The 22,688-nt window shown below is 48.2% G+C and overlaps 1 protein-coding gene across 1 annotated transcript in view; it reads right to left on the minus strand.

The window, feature by feature from the left end:
* Positions 1-13,218: 13,218 nt before the first annotated feature.
* Positions 13,219-22,688, minus strand: part of DOK5 (docking protein 5) — a 116,491-nt gene continuing 107,021 nt past the window's right edge. The window contains exons 7-8 of the mRNA XM_054573585.1: positions 20,972-21,086; positions 13,219-13,361 (exon numbers count right to left, since the gene is read on the minus strand). Coding sequence (XP_054429560.1) covers positions 13,297-13,361; positions 20,972-21,086 — 180 coding nt within the window. The 3' untranslated portion in view covers positions 13,219-13,296. The remainder of the gene's footprint in view (positions 13,362-20,971; positions 21,087-22,688) is intronic.

Consider the following 22,688-nt stretch of genomic DNA (forward strand, 5'->3'; position numbering starts at 1 on the left):
ACACTTGCCTAGGAGCAAATTTATTTTTATAAGTCACAGTCCCTATAGTACAAGACATGGTGTTGTCTTTCCAGGCCGATAAAAATAGGTGTGTCTTTTGCATCTCCTTCTGCCTGGCTACACTCAGCTGCTCTCTACTTTCTCAGTACAGACGTTGCTGCGCACCCCGCCGGCTGACGGTGCCTCCCTGCACCGCCCTGGCCAAGCCACCTGAGAGTCTGCCCTGTGGCGGGTGCCTCGGCCACCAGACGGTGAGGTGCGCTGAACACTCGCACCTGCACACAACTCTTGGTAAAGGACAGAGTGTTTGCGGACTAATGACCATAACCCAACAACATCTTCAGCTGTTGGCTGGGGTGTGACACATCGGCCGGGTTTGCCAGGGGCTCAGGGACTTCCCAGGACATGGGACTTTGCATGTTAACCCCAGGAAAGTCCCAGGCACGCCGGGACAAGTTGGTCACGATGGCTGCAATGCCCATGCAGCGCTGGCTGAGAGCCGATTTCAAATAACGTCATCATTAAACTAAAATAACTTCTACTTAGCACTTCATTGTGTCCTCATAAAAACTCTAAGAGGAGGGGGCTGCGTTCATTCCCATCTTACAAATGGGAAACCGGAGGTGCAAACTGTTTAAGTAACTGACCTCAGGAGATAGGTGGAGGCGGAGTCTGGACTCAGAAACCCAGGCGCATGCCCACAGCCCCCTGCTGCCCGCTGGACACTGGGCAGCGTGAGCTGAGCCCCATCCGCTGCTCAGGCAGGTGACCCACTGCTGCAATGCATGAGGACTTCCATTTCATAACTAGGGGAGGAACAAGGGGTCTGTGGGCAGGGACACTTTGTCCACTTTATTGTAGGGGTTCTCTGCTGGAGGCAATTCTGCCCCCCAGGGAAACTTTGGCAGTGACAGACATTTGAGGAGGGGATGGGTGCTTCTGGCACTGAGTGGGTAGAGGTCAGGGCTGAGGGTAAGAAAACCTACAGCACCCAGGACAGCCACCGCCACTAAGAACGGTCCGGCCCCACACGTCCAAAGGGCCGAGTCTGAGAAACCTGCCCGACTCGAACCCTCCCCAACCTCGCGAAATAGGAGTCATGACCAGCATTGGACAAAGTAGGAACCTGACCCTCAGAGAGGCTAAGGGTCCCGCCAGGGGTCAAGGAACCTGTCAGGGGCCCAGCCGGAATCCCACGGGACACCGAAGCCCACGCTCTGCGTCACCCAGTTTGAGCGCCTTCCCTTCCTGTCTAAGGGCAGAAGGCGCCTCTCTGCCACTGGGCCTCCCAGCACCTGCCTCGTGTTTGTCCATCATCCCCAGTCAGGTAATCCAGGGGCAGCCAGGAATGGGCTCTTCCAAGCGGTATTCCCTTTCTTCCCTTCGCTGACCCTATCAGGGATCTAAGTGCACCAAAGAATCTCCCGTGGTTTGAGTTTTAGTTTCGCCGCTAGCTAGAGGTGAGGCCTTGAGCTTGGCTCCTCGGAGCCTCCTCTGGGAAAGGGATACACCCCTTTCAGCTTGTGGGAGGGTTAGATGAGGAAAAATGGAGGCCCGGGCCCAGTCCAGGGCTGCACCAAAAGAGCACGTTAACTCTTTATCCCAACCTCTAGTCCCCAGGTGAAACACGGGCCCAGATGAGGTGAGGTGGAAGTTATTTCCACGTAACAGTGGTATTTTTAAGACTACCACAGTAGGTTGTTTCGTTTTGTTTTTAGCTTTGTTGATTCTGGCACACAGTAAGAAATGGTCTTATGTCACTATGACCCAGCACACACATCCCCACACCTAAAACAAAACTCGTATGTAACAGACTGTTACTAGATGCGATTCGCTCTGATGTTTTCTATTTCATTTTTTTTTAAATGCTGGCTGCAACACTTTAAATTTATGTTACCCGAAGTATAAAAAACAAAGTATACAGTATGATTCCACTTATATGAAATTCTAAATAAGACAAAATAGAGGGTGGAAGCGGATCAGTGGTTTCCCAAGGCCAAACGGGCAGTTCATTGCCAAGGGCAAGGGGGCAGTTCTGGGAGGTGTTGGAATGCTCTACATCTTTATGGTGGTGGGGGGTCTATACCAACACACATCAGTCAAAATTCATCAAAGTGACCAACAAAAAGTGTGGATATTATATTAATTAGAACTGTATGCAGCTGTGTTTAAAAGAAGAAGAGTATTATGATGGTTAGTAAAATGCCAGTGTTTTATTCTACCCACTATGGAATTTCCCAGCATTCAAATCGCACTGGCTAGGAACACTCATATTAACCGAGTCATGAGCCGGGCACCTCTACGGGGCAGCCATCAAAACTTGTAAAACCGCTGCCTCCAAACACACCCATAGCTGAGACCTCCTCCCGGGACGCGCTGTCCTGGGGCCTTGGTATTTCAGTGAGTGACGAAAACCACGCAGAGTCAGAAATTGGTTTAACAAGTGCAGACGTGAGGAAACGGAGGCCTGGCCAGGTACCAGTCCTGGTCCAAGCTTATGCAGCTAGTAAATGGCGGAAGGTGAGACACAATCTTAGGGCCGTGACATAAGAAGAAATATCCATTTGGCCTTCATTCAGGTTCCTGGCACACAGCTACTGAAACCTGGGAATCTCGGAGCAATGAGTGTGTTCTGGGTCCCTTGCAGGTTTCAGCGCGGGGGTTGCTTGCCAGAAATGCCAAGGCATGATGAGAAGGCTGGGTCTCTCAGCCTCACCTCCTGCCACAACGGGAGAGGCGTTGGCCACTGAGTTCAATCACCAACAGCCAACGATCGATATTTAGTCAGTCATTGCCTACGTAATGAAGCCTCCGTGGAAACCGCTAAATGACAGCGTTGGGAGAGGAGTTGGTGAACACACTTAGGTGCTGGGAAGGAGATGCCCACAGACAGCAGTTTGATGCCCTTACCTCACACTTTGCCCAGTGCCTCTCTTCCACTTGGCTGCCCGTTGGCATCCTTTATAATAAATGGCTTAACAGCAGGCACAGTGCCTTCTGAGGTCTATGAGCTATTCTAGCAAGTTATGGACCCTGAAAAGAGGGTTTCGGAACCCTTGACTCCTAGCCAGTGGGTCAGAAGTATAGGCGGCAACCTGCATGGGGTGGCCTTGGGGATCAAGCCCTTCCCCTGCGGAGACTCCGCCCACTCCAGGTAGTTAGCCTCGCAACTGTGTCGAATTGTAGGGCACCAGGTGGTATCAGAACTGGTTGCTGGTGCTGAAAAAATCCACACAGTTGGTGTCAGATGTGTTGCAAGTGACAATAAGGCAGACGGTCTGAGTCCGTGGCCCACAGTGTTAGGGCATGACCTCCCATTCTGCAGAAAGCCCGTATTTTCCATTTCCCTTTAAGTTCTGAGTCTCAGCTTCAGTGACTATTTGTCATTGCTTAAAGGTTGGCTCCACTCTGCTACTGCCAGTTGAAGAACTATATCTCACGTATTTTGATGATGTTGGATGTTATGTATCAAATAACACGACAGCACAAAAGCAATATTCTATCATTTTGGCTTTCTGTAAGAATGCTGATGAGTAACAGCAAAAGAAATATTTTTAAAAATGAATCTAAGGGAAATTCCTGCAAAGACCAAGGTCGTAGCATTTTCGGTCTCTCCGGATTAACTGGGGTCAAGTTTCATCACGCCCATCAGTCCATTAATAACACCTGGACAAAGGCACTTAGTGCTCAGTCATGTGTATGATAAATTTCCCATGCTGTCATTGCTAAAGATGACAAATTAAGGGATCAAAGCTTTAAAGCCTCAAGGAAAAGCAAAAATATCAAATAGTTAGAAGAACAAAACTCATGGGACGTCCCCTCCCCCAACCCTGAGACTCAGACAAACAGCAAGTGCCACTTCTGACCCATTTCACACTTTGTCTCTTTCCCCATTTGTCAAGTGATGTCAAGGATCACTAATAACAATAGCTAATAAAATCAATGGCAACCCGATTTAATCAGGGGGGTAAACGGAAGGCCTATCGCTGATTGTAGCCCATAGACATTTCAGTTTCTGTCCTTTGACCTACAAAACATTAACCAGCACAGATGCTCTTCACCTGACTTTTAACCAGTTTCCTGACTCTTTCTCTTCCAGCTGATGGCTGTGGCAGTCCCCCCCTTCCCAAGAGAACCTTAGCTCAGTCTTGCTGCTAGAATATTGTCCTGTCTGCCTCAGGGAAACCTTTACTACCTTAGACAGTCAGGACACCTGAAGGTGCAGAGCTTGTGACGTCCGTGTTTTTGTACCGCCAGCTGATATGGGTTAACAGGTACCTGGATGTGCAACTGAATTGTCAACAGCCCTCTGATGGCCTGAGGGTGAGAAGACCTGCCCTCACCGGCTTCTCATCGCTGGAAGCTACGGATTCCATCGCCACCAGCAGCCAAACTGGCGTTAAGTCAGGTCGCATCAGAAATCCTGCCGCCTCTAGGCACCCTCTTGGCAGCTCCGTTGTTCACCGAATGGAAGGCTCCAAAACGTCTGCAAAGTAAAATAACTCATCAAGGGAACACTGACCAAAAATACATTTAGGGACCAAACTGTCCCCCCGACCCCACCCCAGCCACCTTAATTGGCATCACATGGACCGCACCTCCAGCCATCCTGGCCTAGCCCTGCCCCGCCCCTTCACCGATAACAGGCACTTCCTCCAGCCAACCCAAGGACCGGAATTAGGCCCTGGGCTTTTACGCCTTCCAAGCTGAGTGCTTCCCATTGTTCTCTGCTCTTTTCTTCCTTCCCAAGTAAATCACAGGATCCTCAGAAATGCTATTGAAGTGTCTCTAGAACACACTGTGATCTCTATCTTCAAAGCCACCCAGCTATGCCTCTGGCTCGAAATTTGCATGACAGCTAAAGGAAAGTAAATTTGGGGGCCGGCTTCCTTTGATAACCAAATGCTCTTCTTTCTTTGTTCTAATGGCACAACTTTAAAAGGAATTCAGTGAGGAGGAAAATAATTCTGTGGCGTGTGGCTGTGGGCAGTCACAGTGGCTGGCATTGGGGCGCTGGCTTCAAGTAGGAAGTGTGTGGCTTGTCTTCAATAGGTCAATTATTACATGTCTGCATTGAAAGGTTTAAAGGATGAGCCACAGGCCTTGCAGGGGAGCCACGTGTGAAAGCAGGCACCAGGAGGAAGAAAAGTCGGCTGGAACACGGCCCCAGCCCCACTCAGCTGGCCTGCTCTTCAGGGGGCACCTTCTGCTTGGGATGTGGGAGACCCAGCGTAAAATTAAAACGAGGGCCCCGTGCCTGTAAAGGAACTGAAGTGTAAAGTGTTCCCCTCTTTCTCTCTCTCTCAGCTTGTCAGTGCGTTTCCTATTGGCTAGCAATGTCATTACAAGTAAAGAAAAATTACAATTTTAAATTATTAGCGTGCATTTTACTGGTCACCTTTCTGCCATGTGATATCCTCTTCCAATGTTAACCTAGGAACATTTCATTTGCCTGCTGGTTCACCGAAACCGCACAGCACGCGTTCTGGAGCCCACATATGCAAACGTATTTCGTTCTTGCCTGAATGAGAGACACACTGTGCACAACACATATGACTGCTTTCATTGCGCTCCTTCCCATAACCACGCTCTGCCCACACACTTGGCCTTGGGCTTGTGGATGAAAGAGAGACCGAAAGAACCAGCTATGGGTGTTCCCATCTTTCCTGCCTTTCCACGTCTCACGGGGAAGTGACGTGAATCAAGGCATGACGTCTGCATTTTAGAAGCCACTGCCTTCTTTCCACATGTGCAACAAGTCCTGGGTCCAAGGGAAAGGCTCTTGAGCTGGCTGTCAAGCGAGACCTCTGCTCACCAGGTATGGACATTATACCCTTAACCTCGTCTTTGCTTTGGGTCTCCCCATGAGCTGTTCATCATGATGAAAAGCTGTTCATCATGAACACCACGTGCAAACAAGGCACAAGGGCCAGCGAGAGGCACACTCCCACTCAGGTACCTGCCCTGCTCACACACACGCTCCACTGACCCGTCAGACTTCACTTACAAACACAAGGTCAAAGATAAATATAGCGAAGATTTCAAGATGGCGGCAGCAGAGCTTTAACCCAAGTACGCGGCCCGGTGAGCGTGGAGCCCGTGGGACCGCACGGCTGGCAGCCATGAAGCCAGGCAGTGGGGCGGGAGAGCAGAGCAAGGAGCAGAGGTTCTCACCACTGTCTCTGTTCACAGGGCTCTTTGTAGCTCAATTATTTTTTCATAGCACCCTTAGGTCAAAAGAAATACCTAGCAGTTCCACTTATTAAGTGGGTAGGTCAAACCATTTAAAAATAATTATGCCCCAACAAACGAGGAGCTGTTAAAAAGGATATAGCAAAATCCAAAGAAAGATTAGTTTTACCTTATTCTTAAGTAACCACAAATCCTTGATGAAAGTGTGTGTCAGTTGGCACTGGCCCTCCCCCAAACCTGGGTATCAGGCCGGACCCCACCACCCCTCCCCATTTCCTGGTCCCCACCGATTTTCATGCGGCACTTCTGCTTTTTATCAGAGCAACTGCCAAAGACCCCGCTTCACAAAAATGCCATCATAGAAATGAACGGAGCGTGATCTAATGTTGACCCCAAACAGCCTCCACCTAGAGGTCCCCAAAGATCCAATAGATGCTGAGGATCACCACCTCCTGCAAAAATTCCATGTATCCCACAGCACCTCTGTGAGCTTGCTGTGGTACCCTGGGGTGCCTTGGCACACAGTTTGGGAACCACAATGTAGAAGTAAAGTGTGTGGGCTCAGGAGTCATCCTCCGCACAGAGGTGATGTAGGGATTATGTTCGACACACGGCAGGAGTCCCAGAAAAGTTAGGGCTTCCTATGTTCCCTGCCACTGTGACTTCATGGTGCATTTGTTGCTGTCTCTTTCCATCGCTATATCAACAAAATGAACAAAATGATTATTGAATAAGCACCCTCTAAGTTCAATAGACTTTTTTTTTTTTTTTTTTTTTTTTTTGGCGCTGAGGGTATTGGGTTGGCCAAAAAGTTCATATGTTTTTTTTCTGTAAAATAGAAGACACATTTTTTCCATTTTCACCAATAACTTTATTGATTTAGCTGTTTTGAGTATGTTGGCCATCTCCTCCTACTGGCTCGTGGGGAGAGGCCAGGGGCGCTGCTAAACCTCTTCCAATGCATATGGCAGCCCCACAGCAGAGAATCCTTTGGCCAAAATGTCAATACCACCAAGAAGCTTGGCAAACTCACTTTTGACACTTTTGATCAGTCACAGCACCTTCTCCACACATGGCACAAATTTTTTGCATTTCAGTTGCATTCTTACCTTTCTTGAAATAATAAAGCATAATACGCCAAACGTGTTGCATGTCTTCTTCCATTTTCAATATTAAAATGGCTGCACAAAACTCACCAATTTTGCTAATTTTTTAAAAATCCGTGCTGATATGACAGCTGTCACCATACAATCTAACAAAATTGTTTAGAATGAAGATAAGGCTACCAAGCACTACGAGAGCCGTCGTAGGGAAAAAACTAAACGATCTTTCTGGCCAACCCAATACAAAGCTTAGCCAAACAGGTACCGCACCCGCGCTCTGGGTGGGAGTTTGAGCAGCACAGAGAGGGGACGATGAGCAACCACACGAAAATGTCATCAACAGCAAGGGGCGCTGTGCAGGAACCGATCTGAGTACTTAGGACTGTCGGCTTCATGGGTATGGGGGCCCGGGGGCGGGGGGGGGGGGTGCAGAGCGTGGGTCTGGGAAGGACTACCCAGAGCCTGGTATTTAGGGCGGAGCCTGAAGGAAGTTCCAGTTTTGCACGGCGTCTAGAGAAGGCTAAGGGCTCGCTTCCCTGCTTCCAGGATAACGTTAATTTCACAGGTAACGCTGATGCCCGGACGCCTGCATGGCGGGAGCCCAGGTAACCCTCCGGATCTTGAGGGCTGGGGTCCCGAGCCCTCCCTGGAGGGGGCACGTGGCCCCGCCACAACCACTCCATTCTGCAGCTGTGCCCCCAAAGCAGGCACAAATATATAATAAACAACTACAAGCCAGTAAAACTTCAGTTACAAAAACCGGGAGCCCACCAATTTGGGCGGGAGCCCGCAGACCCTGGCTAATGAGGGTTTCCTCGCGCACCGCGCTGGTTGGGTCTAGGGAAGGTAACTACCTCCCCAAAAAAACACACGATAAAACCAAGTCCTTGGCCTCTTCGTTTCCCACGTAAACCAGCAAAGAAACACAACATGTCGACACAACAGAGACACCAGGAGGACTCAGAGCCAAAATCCTAATTGCTACTCATCTCTAGTAGCTTTAAATCCACCCAAGCGACCTCTGCGTTTCAGTAGGGGAGGGAAGGCACAGTTGGCAAAGAAAATCAAACCGCGATTTCAACAAGGAGGGGAAGCCCGGGAAGGGCGTTGGGTGGGAGAAACACGGGTTAACCGGACGCTGGCTGCCTCCCTGGCCCCGCGCGCCCGTCTGTCGCAGTCCCTGCCTGGAAGTCCGCATGCAGCTTCCGGCCGGCTTTTCCTATGAAGAAGAGCTCGTTCACGCCACTCCGAGAAACAAAGGAGGTCAAACTGAATCTCTTTCTCTGTTGTTATAGCAACAATGAAACTTGCAGAGGCCCCGAAAACGCCGCCGGGGAGCCCACGTCCTGCGTGGAACCCTCGCGCCTGCGGATTGCATTTGTACCTGCGCGCCCTGCGTCCTGCGGCTCCTGGAAGCCTGGCTCCACCCGCTCACCCCCGCGCGCCTGGCGTCCTGCTTAAGAACAACTGTCTCCAGGTGCCACGTCTCACCCGAGGGGAACCTCTCTCCTCCAGCGCCAGCCCCTCCAGGTTGCCTCAAATGGGATTGATTGTCTCTCACTGGCATTGGAAAAACCTGGAGACACTGAATGAACAATGCAGGCTCGTGGGCGCCATCCCGGACCTACTGAGCGAGCATCTTCTACCAGCATTTGATAACTAGGAGCTCAGAGAGCCGCACATGGGGAGCAATATCTCGTTGAGCACAGATGTAGGCAAATGTAGGATATCTCCGGGGTCCCGCCTCAGGCTGGGCCTCATCACCCGAGCTGGAGCCAGCGATCTGCTTGGAAACCCGCTGTTGACTTCCATCGGAAGGTTGGCCAACTTACCTCCAATGCTTAACCAAAAGGACTTAGAGCCTTGACATGGGTGGGAAGTGTTGAGCTTGCCGCCCTCACTGAAATCAGAAAATGGATGTATTTTTTTCCTGGAACTGCAGAGAAGCAGGTTCTGTTAAGAGTAGTGCAGTGTTTCCCTCTCAAAGTCAACACTGCCCCAAAGAGAAATCATAAAAAGTCTCTTGACACCAGCGCGTGTTCTCTTTAGAGCGGCGAGGGCGGTGCCCGGGCTCCTGCATTCTTTGCACTGTGTTTCCAGGAGCAACTGCCACCGGGCCTGGCGCACCCAGAGAACACACGGGGCCCACACCCGCGCCGTGAGCGACCTTGGGAAACTCAAGCTGCCCTCGCTGAGGAGGCCTTTTACCAACGACTGCATCCTTCTGCTGTGAGCGGGGTCAGAGGTCTTTCTGGCGCTGGCTTGAGGGCGCAGAGAGGAATATGAAACTTCCTCCCCGTGCCCCACCCCACCTCCCACCAAAAAAAAAAAAAAAAAATTGTCCCTTTTTTTTTTTCTCAGTAATTAAAACAAAAACAACTCTGTCTGAGGCATAGCCTGTAGTTTAATGCCCAGGTTTCCGTTTATTTGCCATGTTGGCACAAGTGCTTTAGAATGTAGTTTGAATTGTGTGCAAATCCACCACAGCTTTGAAGAACCGCCCTTTCTTATACTTGTGTGTTCACCACTTAGGGTAGGGATTAGGAAAAGAAAGACAAAATCGTTTCCCATTATGCTTCCCCTCAGGTAAGGCCAGGGATTAAAGTGTTTAAATTTCTCCTGGCTTCTCCCAAAACCCTGAAATTAACGAAAGTTAACTATAACAGCTCTTATAATCTGGAGTAGGGATTGGCAGCTGTAGTGCAGGCAAATCCAACCTGCCACTTGCTTTTGCAAATAAAGTTTTATTGGCACACAGCCATCCCCATGGGTTTATTATGCCTGTGGCTGCTTTTGTGATATCCGAGCAAGAGACCATGGGGGCCCCCAAAGCCTAAAATATTTATATTCTGGCTCTTAAAAAAAAAGCTTGCTGCCCCCTGTGCGGGCATGTGTTAGGGTCTTACACAGCAGGCTCAGGAATCAGAACCCTGGGTTCCAGTGTGAGCCTACCCTGGGATAAGCTGTTAAAGTAATTAAATGAGAAGGGAGGCCATTTGTCTGGGTGGTGCTTAATGCCTTGTCAGCCCATGTGAGCAAAGCAAACTGTAAGCCAGATCCAGGGCTCCAGAATGCAAGGAAGTGAAACGTAGCCATGGCCGATCACTAGCAGCCAAGTAGGCTTCTCAAATAAGGAAACCAAGGAAGCCCTAGTCAAATAACCCCCTTGCTTTGCTTCCATCTGCATCTTGTCCGTGAAGACCTCTCCCCTAGCTCCTGTCCCCAACAGGAGTCTTGGCACAGCCACTAACAAATCCATGTGTGCTCAAATACACTCGTAAAAATTATTTTTTAAATATGTATCTTTTTTTAAAATTTTTGATTTTAGAGAGAGGGGAGGGAGGGAGAAAGAGAGGGAGAGAAACATCAATGCAAGAGGTACACACTGACCGGCCGCTTGCCTTCTGTATGAGCCCAACCAGGACAGAGCCTGCAACCCAGGCATGTGCGTTGAGCGCAAATAGAACCAGCGACCCTTTGGTTTGGGGAACAAAGCCCAACCAACTAAGCCACACTGGCCAAGGCTAAAGTGATAAAATGTTTAATGTGCCCCGGTTTACCTTTTAACAGAGCTAAGAGATCCTAGGCATATTATTTAGATGTATTAAAACTCCTTAAGGCTCAGTTTCCTCATCTATAAAATGGGAACAAATAGGAGGTAAAATACTTACCTCCTAGAGCTGCTGTGGGGATTCAGCTAAGGTAACACAAGAGAAGCACCTGGCCGAGTGCTGGATGGTACATAAAGGCTGTTAGGAAAATCCAATCAAACGCTCACCCTTTTATTGGGGCGGAATGCTTCTCTTTTAAAAAGTCCTAAAAGAGGTTCTGACTTATAGTTAACTACACTCAGCAACATTTCTTAACACATTCATTAGCTTTAGACTTGCTTCAGCAATTCTGACTTCATTAAAATTATAATTATTTCTTTAATTCCATTTCCTTTATCTACTTCTTCAACTTAATCCCCGACATGGGCTGCCAAGGTTCTGGGACTCACGGAGAGCCTCGTCTGAGATGGTTTTAGAAGAGAAAGAAGATAAAATAAGAGCCAGACAGTCAGGAAAATGAACAGTGAGTGAATTAGCAAGTGCGTGTGGCGGACCAAATTTTTGCAAGATGAATCGGAATGCACCTGGGAGGAGGAGGAGGAGCTAAATGATGTGAGAAGTAGCTAAAACACAAATGCATGCCAGCAACGCCATTAGCACCAAATCATTTACATATCCTTAATCCACTAATTAACTCTCATCTTAGTGTGACCCTCCTTCGCCCAATATTCCTGTAGGCCGACCAGTGGTGTCCTACTGGACACTGGGCCTTTGGGGTTTCATGGGTCAACCTCTCTTCTGGGAAATTGCATACTTTTCAGAAAGACCACAAATGATAATAAACCTTCTGATGGCCCTTTCTTGGGGCTTAGTAAAGTTTATTTTTCTCCTAGACAATCCGAGGTAATATTTTCTGGTGAAAATCATCAATCTGGAGAAGCCCTATGCCTGGCACTGAGAAAATATATACCAGGAATCAATGTTCATTTGCCTCCTTTAGAATGAATTCTGTGCCCAGGAGAGAAGTTTATTCATCTCTCCATTCGTGCAGCATGTATTTTTCAAGCGTGGGCCATGAGCCCGGCACAGTTTTAGGGCCGGGAAATAGGAACGCTAGACTTAGCCAGGAAGAACACAGACCATCCAGTCACACTTGAACTTAAGACACGCAACAAACATTCTTACAAAGTATAATTATGTTCCATGCAACACACGCTAGAAGATTATTCATCGCACATCTGGAATTCAGATTTAACCGGCTGTCCTCTATTTTACCCGGCAACAGGGTCGTGACTTTGACAACACCGTTGCTGCTCTCTCGTCAAGCTTAGTACCAGCCCCAGCCGGAGGAGCCCACGGAAGTCAGTTCCCCCGCGGGGCAGCCTGGGCACCGGGCGGCCTTGTCGCTGCCTCCGGGGGCCCCTTAGCGGACGGCACTCTGAATGGGAACGGCAACCTCATTTCCTTGTAGAACTCCGCTGCGGCTCAGGTCCTTGGGGACAGGGCCTGTGTCTCCTCCTCTCCAGGTTCCAGGGCTCAATGAACGGGCAGGCGCTCAGCACCATCCCAGGGAGTGAGCAAGGGCCTCGGTGTCAACAGCCGGCCCTAGATCAAGCGCAACGTCAAGCCATGCCCAGGGCTCGCAAGGACAAGACTCACAAGCCTTCAGAGACACTGAAGATAGAGAGGAAGCTGCATTTTGCCAGAATCCAGACAGCATCTGGGAGAAGAGTGATCTTTTATCTTTAAAACCGTTTGATGAAGTTACTGCAAACCAAATAAAGGCTTTCAAAAAAGGGGAAGGGGGAAGATTGTGTAAAAAACTGTAAGGAATACTAGAGCATCCTTGGAAAAGCAATTTCTTAATAAATAAGAGCAAGTCAAAGCACTGAGTTTACTAATGAGTAATATAATAAAATGCCAGTCATTAACCGGAACCGGGATATTGTATAATAACGGAGGAACACAGTATACACAAATAACAAATAATGAAGAGGCATTTTATTGTCAGTACCGACTGTCATACAATCGAAACACAGAAGGAAAAAATCACGAGAACCCACAAAAGGACAGATTCTGAGAAGTGCAAGGGACACAGTATCTACAATAGAAAATCATTGCATGACAGTGACTCCTTTCTGCCCAGCTGCGAGAGGGGAACAAGAGGTCAATATCTATAGAGCATGTTTCAATTACGCTAAGGGTTTTTTGTGGGGGTTTTTTGTTGGTTTTTTTTTTTTTTTTTTTTGGAAACAAAAAGAAAAAACAAAAAGAAAAGAAGGAAAAACAGAAAGACAAATATTGTATTGCAGTTTCCCAATGAGCACAGGATGAGCAGGACTGGAAGCTTCTTTCCTTCCTCCTTCTCTCGCCATTGTCCTGTGACGTCCTGGGGGATCGGTGGCTGGCGTGTCCCACGCGTGTCTCACGGCCGCGCTGGGCAGTTACTGTCAGTGCTCTGATCGGTAGGCGGGAAACGTCTCTGTTCGGTGAAGCTTCAGAGGACTGGTGACATCTTTTCCAAAAAGAATGTGAAAACAGTGGTTAAATGTCAAGAAAGCCCACAATCAGATTAGCTAGTGACAAGCGTCTACAGAGCAGAAATAAGTAACATATGACCCAGACTGTTCCCAAAGGCCACTCACAGTGATATGCAAACGAGAGCCATGAAGGATTATGTGATTAACATATTATTTGCATGTGGCTTTTGCATGGAGCTATAATCAGACCACTGATTATATTCCTACAGTTTTCGTTTTCATTAACTCCCAGCGTATTTTGGAAAAGTCAGGCAAAATCCTAGGACTGCAGAAACTTTTGGCGAGGAGAGACACTCTTTGCCAGCCTGATCAGAAATAAGATGATATTATACTCATTATACCTAGGAAATCTTGCTATAAAGGAGGACTTATTAAAATCTATCTGGCCTTTATTATTTCAGGTTTAGGTTCCAACCAAGAAAGTAAGGAAGTCAGGAAGGGGAAGCACAAGGCCACTGTCAGCCTTCTTTGTGACACAGACAGAACGGATGGCAACCTTTCTTGACGAAGACCCAAACACTAAAAGTTGCAGATTTTGCAGACCATGTGGTCTCGCAGCGGCTCTGCTGCCTGCAGCGCAAAGACAGCTGCTGTGAACACGGATTGAACGAGTGGGCGTCAATGTTCCGATATATCTTTGTTCACAAAAGCAGGAGAGGCTGGATCCCCCAGCAGGCCCTAGTGTGACGATTCCTGCAGGGAGAGCCCTTGGTATTATAAAAATGAGAGGTTTTACTGCCATCTCCTGGCTCAGGTTAGCAGGAGCCAGGAAGTGTACACAGTGCACATAAAACTACACCTGAGCTGAACAACCTGGTGCCACTGAGCTCAGTACTGCGGGGAACCAGATGTGCGGGTCACACCGGCAGAATCACAGAGAGACAGGACCACAGCTTAGAGGGCATGCCTGCCCCCACCCCCCATCCACACTCAAAACCCAGGTGGAGCCCAGCATTGGCCCAAGCAAGAAGTGGATGGTGGCTGTGGCCTTAAGTTTAGTCGTCTCTGACCTCTGACAGACCTCAGTACACGCCCATTTAAAGTCCTGTGTAGCCTTGACCAGTGCCTCTCAGTGGTTGGAGCATTGTGCTGCAAATCAAAAAGTTGCCTGTTCGATTCCCAGTTGGGGCACATGCTTGGGTTGCAGGTTCGGGCCCCAGTCAGGGAGTATACACAAGGCAACTGATCGATATTTCTCTCTCACATTGCTGTTTCTTTTCCTCTGTTTCTCCCTCCCTTCACCTCTCTCTCTAAAAATAAATAAAATCTTTAAAAAAAATAAAGTAACTTACCTTACTGAGGGCACAACACCAAACCACAAGGAAAACAAAAATCACGGATTCAGGTATTCACATGCCTCAGATCTGAACCATAAGAACATTATATATCTAATCATACAGTCACCAGCACATGTCAGCAGGGACTGTCAGAGAAATCTTGAACATTAAAATACCCTCCATCGCTAGAAATCACTTCGTCCAGCCTCCCAGCCATTAGGAACAGGAATTCTATTCTCTTTCCCCGACACACGTCCGCACAAGCAATAAGGAGGTTTACTACAAGTAAAAATCCAGGTGCGGCTTTATTAGAGCTTGATAAAATCTCCAGCAGGAAGCGACAGCCTGCAACCAGTATTGCTATGAAATCCAAATCCTTGGTCAAGCGCAAAGCCCTCCCCTGTGCCGTCAGCTACGGCTCCTTAGGCTCCCGGAGTTTGCCAGGAAAGCAAATGAGAGCATGCACTTGGGGTCAGGCTGAAACAAAAACCCCTGCGGCTTCCATCACGATGGCTACCCGAATCCCTCCGGCTTGGTTTGAATGCTGTTTTTAGTCTAAAGCCACAAAACGGACCAAGAGATTTTCTGACGTTTCGGCAGTTCCCGGCAAAGGCACAAGCTGGCACTGGCTGGCAGCTCCGCCGGGGCCCAGCCCGGCTCTCTGGTCGACACAGGCCATAAAACTTTGGGACTTGCTTGTCACTATTTAAACTGTGGACTTCCCCACAAAGGTGCTCACTGACCTGCTCCCTTGTAGCACCGGGAGGTACCCGTGGCCTATGTCCTGCCACAGCAGGGTGGACGGGGGTGACTGCAAACGGCCCCTGGCAAAGGAGGCCGGTGGCTCACCAGGGACCCGCCACTCTCGCCCCTGCCCTGTTCCCTCTTGGCACGTCCCCCAGGCCCCAACGGACATGCACGTTTGAGAGCCTGGATTATCCTTCATCTTTTCGCATTTGCTCAGGTCTTATCCTACGACTTCATTTTCACTGCTGCAAACATAGTATCTGTGGCTGTGTTAGGCTGCATATTGAAAACCCAAGTGGCCATGTGCTCCCAGAAACTATCATCCTTATAACACATATGTAAATTGCGTGGGCTGGACCCAGCTATGTGGAGGAGCTATTTCCACAGCACAGAGCATGTGGTGAGACACGCTCAGATGAGACCACCTGAGACAAGGCGCGGCCCTGGGAGAGGTGCCCGAACCCTGGAGTCTGGATGCCATCTCCGCCACTCACTAGTCATGTGGTCGTCGCTCGCTAGCCACCTGACTTCCAAGCCTCTTGATTTCTGCCTCCATTGAAATGGAGAAGATAGTCCCACTCTTGCCAACTCAATCTGTTGCCAGGAAAGCCAACTGGCACTCGGCTGTCTCCTAAAGCCCCTTACGCACCGGCCGCGCTGCGTGCCTTCTGCTCTTTGAACCTCCCAGCTCATTTCTGCCGCAGGGCCTTTGCACTTGCTGGCGTCCCCAGCGAGACGGAGCTTCCCTCACTCCCAGTGTGGCTGCCTCTTCTCAGACTTCAGGTCTTGGGAGAGATGTCAATAGCCTCCTGCGACCACCCCATGTAAAGAAGTCCCTTTAGCACATCCTCCCCCAACCCAAAAGCTCCACCTCCCTATTCCCCACAACAAACACTTGCTTTTCAAGGTGGCATGTGTCAAATTTGAATTTAATTATTGACTGTGATCCTTGTTTAGACAATAAGGTCCAGGAGGGCAGAAACATGTGTATCTAGTAACCCCAGTCTCCGTCATCTAGAACCATGCCTTGGCACAAAGTAGATGCTCAGGAAACATCTACTGATTAAATGAATGAGTGGGTAGATGAACGATGGAGAGGCAGAAACTTCAACGACTTACTATTATACACAGGTGACCTCGGACACAATACTAACCCTTCAAATTCTCAGGTTCTTCACGGCAAATGGATATAACATACTTTCCGGTGGCTGTTTCAAGGACTAAATGAGATCATGTGTCTTGAGGCCTCATGAAAAGCCTGCAGCACAGTAGGTCCTCAAGAAAGGGTAGCTTTTATAAAGATACTCATCACGTATGTCTTCTCTCCTTTGTAAGGCACAAGCCCAGCCCCTCACAAGTGGCATGTTTGTATAAAAAAGGAAAGAGGTTTTCTATTTGACAGATTTGTAAATCTCTGGTCTGAACAACATTAAACAGATTCTTTCCTACAAGACATCTCAGAGCCTTGGAAATGTTGATTTGCATGCTGGATTTCGAAGAGGAGAATGAACACATAGCGTCTCCTCCAAGCTTGTTAGACAGCAGCACTTTTCGGGGGAAGGGTGCTGTCTGCCAGGGTTAGGACAACACAGAACACAGTTGGGAAAAGATGAGTCTGCGGTGACATTATTCAATGGGTTCCTAAAAAAATCTTGTGAATGCAGTATCAACATACACTTGTTGAGTGCTTCTCCTTCATAAATTTCTTCCAGCTTTCATGATAAGCCTCCTTGTCATGTTGGTTCTGTATGTGCCTAACCACAGAAGAGCATTTCTATATGAAAATGGGATGAGAGAAGTAGTGAAAGTGGATTAAACATGCCTTAGCCTCAGACAGCACCTTCCTCTCGCCACCCAAAACTAATGACAAAATGACAATTCCAAAATCAGCCAGCAGGTGGCGCCATAGGACTAGATTTAGGGAGGAAATGAAAAATTTCTCAAATCAGATGAATTCTCCTATACCAAGGTTACATCAAGGTAGGTGAATCAGCCAGAGAAATTACAAGTTACAAATACCAGCAAAACTAGAAAAAACTATGTACCATGCAATTTCAGCATGTGGCACGGTGGCACACACGGGGCCATGATGTCACTAATTTTTCCTAACTTCAGTCCCTCCGACCCCCACCAGAGAGTGGGGGAAGGGAAGGAGAAAGGCAGGTATATAGGTGGAGCAATAGACAAACCTATTCCATTTGTTTGTCATGTAAATGGCCAGCCCCCAAATAAGCAACAGCATTTTAGGTAAGTCTGTGAACTATATTTTTAAGAGAACAAATTACTGAAAAATTGTGTCCCATACAACACAGACCACACATTGGCACTGTCTCGAGGAACACTGGTGACCACAGAGCAATCCACACAGTAAGATAAATGTGGGCAAGTCCACGGAGGACACGCAGTGAGGAACTACCTCAGTCAACGTCAGTACAAATTAAATGTCAAAATAAAATACATGTCCATGAATTCCTACCCAAGTGACAAAGGTACAGGTACATGAAAATGAATCATTGGATGAAATAACTAATACAAACCACAGGGCAAAAAAAGACAATTGTGAGGCAATGACAAGGCCATTCTCATGCCTAGACACATTCCAAGGTAGCAGGCTATTTCATGGAGGATGACTATGCAGCAGAAGCAGGAACAATGCAAGAATTCTAATAAAAATGTGTACCTTCCGTGAAGTTCATAGTATGCAGCAAAAAGCCAACAATAAAAGTTTTAATTATATTTCAAAACCGAGGGCAAGATTATCTCCAGAGCCCTCATCCGTGACAAAGCTTGAGGGGCTGCCGTCTCTGCAGGAATCCTGTGACATTTCTTCTCATCCTCACTGAGTTCCTCGGGACCTGAACCATCATTCTCTTCCGATGCCTGTTTCCTAAGGGCTACCATGGTGTTCCTTTGAAAAATCTGGACTGATAAGCTTGACCCTGACTTTTCAGTAATACCTTGTCACTTCTGAGTGATGGGTAAAACCAGGATAAATATTAAACCTAACAGTAGAGGGATTAAACCCAAATTTAATTGTGAGAAGTTGTTTGGTGGGTGGCTGGATATTTTGGATAGCAACAAAAGCAGGACCGTCTGAAAGAACGGGGATTTCTGTCCTCGCTCGGATGGTCTGGAACCCCCTGTTCCACTTCCATAGGCCACACGGTCACTATTTTTATTCTGGAACTTGCAGGTTACAAGTCTCCAAGGCTCATCCCAGACTTGTCCGCCTTGTATGGGTCTTCCAACCACCACAAGGGCTTTGTGCATGCAGGCAAATTTGCAGATTTTATTGTTGTTGTTCTTAAAATACTGTGTCTGTAAGCTGAGAAACAGATGTGTCCAGATGTAAACATGGTTGTGGTAGTCATAGATACCCTAGGAGCACACACACCATATGCCAACAGCAGCCAAAACATCCTCCTCCAATTTAAAACAGATTTTAAAAAATATTATGATGCCACCAAGGCCCTGATGAGACCCTTACTTGGCCTTAGGTTATATCTCAGGAATGTGTACTTATTTTGGTTAAGGATAGCTGGGTTAGTTAAGGATTGTAAGATGAGGGTGTTCACATGACAATTTTCTGCCCAAATTGTCCTGAGGGTTTTGAAGTTCTGGGATATCTGCTAATAAATTCATAAATAGCAACTTATTGTAAGTGCTTAGAACTTCCTTGCTCTCAGTGCATCTTTGCAAACATGGTATTTATTTTAGGGAACTGCAGCCACTCATCGACGCTGGTGCATGTTGACAACTCTCAAGCCGCCACGCTGCATCTCAGGAAGGAAGGCAATTTGCCAGTTTGCTCTCTGGGACACCTACAGCACATTGGTTCTCAACTTTCTTTAGCGTTCTGGACATGTGGAATCTAAAAAGACCTACCTTTTCTGTGATGGTTATCTTGATATGTATAGAGAGTCAAGTTATACAGCCATTCAATAGGTTACCGTGAATATAAGTTCATGTGCTTGATCTTATTGCATATCAGAAAAACCATAGTTGCTATAACAGCTTCGCAGTGGTGAACACACTTTAAAAAATAAATGTACTTAAGTAGATGAGATCGAACACAATTGAATAAATAGTATAAGGGGTGTGTAGGTGACAAAAACCATGATGGTGTCATTCAAGTATTACAAGTTTCTGAAGGTGACACAGAACAAATGACAACAACCCGCTCTAGCCCAATGCTGTGTGCATGGGTATGTTAGGAGGCCAGCTCGCTAGTCCGTTGCTTAGCGACGTGCGCAGGCTCACCTGCATTCAGGACGTACGAGTATCCCAGAGCTCTACCAAGTCCCGCGCCCTCGGCGGTGACCAGAGGCTGCAGTCATGGAGGCTACACGGGAAATACCCTAGGTCCCCTCTTCGCGTCGCACATCACGGCTACTCCGTGCACGGCACCGGGTGGATAACGAGTCCCAGCCGTCCCGCCCGCCTTGGCCTTGCTACTTATCCGAGGAGCCGGTCATGAGTCAAGCGGCCTCGCAATTAAGTACTAAATGAAAACTGTGACGGGGGCTATAAAGGAGCGAGCCCTCTGCCACATCGCAGGAGTGCACAGCACCCGAGAGCCCCGCGCTGGTTATATTCAAGTCTAGGAGGCACCGGAGTGCCACCAGGACGAGCTCTGTGGGAGAGGGACAGCCAGCAGGGGGCGCTGAGGGGCAGGCTGCGCGACCAGGGCACAGAGCAGGCCTCGGTGGCTGGGCCCCGTTCTCCACAGACCCCTGCTCACTGTCGCACTGGGTACTCAGCACCTCCTGCGTCACAAGGTGGAGCAGCCTAGAGCGCACTCGGCAAGGCCCTGCAGCAAGGTGCCCCACGGGCCTCTTTATTTACAAATGGTACCTGCACAAGCTCCTCTTTTACACTGTTAAACAGATAAAGCTGCAGGTGAAAGTACAAGGAAATGTTTACGCAGGATTTCGAATTGTTGCCATTGGGCCATTCTGTACTCTAGTTCTGAGACCGTGTTGGCCGAGGGGCATCAGGATTTGGGGAGAGTCACCGCGGGCGGGAACCCAGGGCTCCCAACCTCAGTCATTCCCTTCCCTTAGACCACAGCTCCTAAGCCTGAGAGTCACCTGGGGACAAGGATGGCTCGTCCCCACCCTCAGAGTCCCTGACTCCTTAGGTCTGGGGAGGCGCCCGAAAATCTGCGCTTTTAGCGAGGTCCCAAGTAATGCTGACACTGCTAGCGAGCGGTCTGTCTGCCAGACCGTTTCTCCGAGCGGACCCCAGGCCTCTCGCCCAGGCCACGTGGGCATCTGCCGGAAGTGCGGATTGTTACGCCACATCCTCCAGCATTTCATCTCTGGCATGGAGGGTCCAAGGACCTGCATTGTAAACCATTTCCCCAGGACGTCCGGATAGAGTCGATGCCTGGGGAAAGAGGCCCTGATGCGGCCCTGGCCCGGGGGCCTGGCATCCAGCAGCAGGTCGCTGAGCGGAGCCCCCCGCGGTCGTAGGGCTGCGGGGCGCGGTTCCCCTTCTGCACACAGTCACCCACGCAGCGTCTCCGACTCACTGTCGCGCCGTACAACGCCAGCACTCACCTTGCAGGCGGTAGAGCTGGCCCGTGCTGTGCTGCCGGGTGATGTGCTGCCAGTAGGCGCTGCGAGGCACCATGGTGCTCAGCGAGGCGGCCCGCTCACCCATCTTCATCTGCAGCTGTGTCAAGACAAGAAGGTCGCAAGTCAGCTACCGGGGCCGAAAGAGACATGACCGCGGGGCGGGGCGTATCAGGGAGGGGTCCCTCTAGACCCATGGAGGGGACTTTAGGCTCCATTGCTCGACTCCATTGCTCGACACAAACAAGCAACGGCAATACTTGGCAACTACAAACCAGATGTAATCAATTAAAAAGGGAACCCCCCCACGCCATCTGGGGAACTGCCATTTTAATTGCTCGTATGAGCGTTCCATGAAATGGTACCTGCTTGGCATTTTGCTGAGCACAGACTGGCTACAGGGTGAAAAAATGGAGGATATTATTATGAATTATTAATTGCAAAGCCCATTTAAAGCTGTCTCTTTTTCTTTAAAGAAAACTCCTCACTCTGTGCAAGTCATCGGCGTGGTAGTTCCGGGCATAATATTTGTATGTTCACACAATAAAGCCAAAATAATATGAGGCTTCATACTCTGGAGGCCGAAATCATTGTAGTTGATGAGACTGAACTTGGAGAAAAAAAATTATAACCATTTGTTCCAAGGATAATTTAATTTGTGTTGTATTTATGTGTGATGATTGAATTTTTCGGTCCCTATCACAATAATAGCACAATTACCACAATGAGTCCCTGAGAAGAATTACACAGCACTAGGTTTCGTGAGGGCATTTTCAACTTTCTTAAACATATACTCTCCGTTGAAAGGGGCAAGAAGCTGAGAACAGAGCTGGCAGAAGAGTTCTGCCGCTATTTCTCTATGTCTAGGTATGACAGTCCCAAAATCTAAGAGCAACAAGCAAAGCCAAAAAACCCAGCAACTCCTGGTCACATTCAAACCCATTTGCATGAATGCAAGAAAATAAAGAGAGAAAAAGAACTGAATTTTCAAAGTACAATTATCTGGCTTTCCTACTATAAAGAGATTATATTTAATATAATTAGAGATTTAATATAAGAAACACACTTGGGAAAGAGCCATCGCTTCGACTTGTTCATGATGCGACTAGGAATATATTTCTGCAGTGCCACACGCTGTGGCTGTATTTTTATTTTTAGGAAGCTTATTTTGGGAGGAGGAGGAGATGACAGCAATGTCATGTTTCACAGGGACCACGACAAGGCCTGGCTCCTGACTCCTTTGTTGAACCTTTGAAAGGACAGCTTATTTTATGAAAGGAGCATTCTCATTGTCTTTCGAGAAAAATGATGAAAAAGTCTTATTTCACTCAAAAATGTCTAGATTCTCAAAGGGTGAGAAGGCTCCGGAAGTGATTTGGTGAAAAGTGGAAGAGGACAGCGTCTACATCGTTTTTCTTTATTGTTGAAAGCAACGCCAAGTAGCGAAGGGGGATGTGAATGGGGCTCATGGACGCCCCCTGGTGGAAGTGCAAATTAACACTACATTTTTTAAGGAGTTCGACTTGGGTAACCTGGGGTATCGGGAGAGAAGGATTTAAAAATCTGATCCACTTTGACTTACTTTGTTTTTCCTTTAAAATAAACATAGTACTCTCACATTAAAAAGGAAAAATAAAAATTACCACAACCATAACGTGTATAAGCAGAGGTATTTCTGCTATAACGAGAGCCACTCCCAGAA

This window comes from Pteronotus mesoamericanus, unplaced genomic scaffold (genome assembly GCF_021234165.1).
Source record: "Pteronotus mesoamericanus isolate MK-2021 breed Mesoamerican mustached bat unplaced genomic scaffold, CSHL_Meso_final contig_25, whole genome shotgun sequence".
NCBI lineage: Eukaryota > Metazoa > Chordata > Mammalia > Chiroptera > Mormoopidae > Pteronotus > Pteronotus mesoamericanus.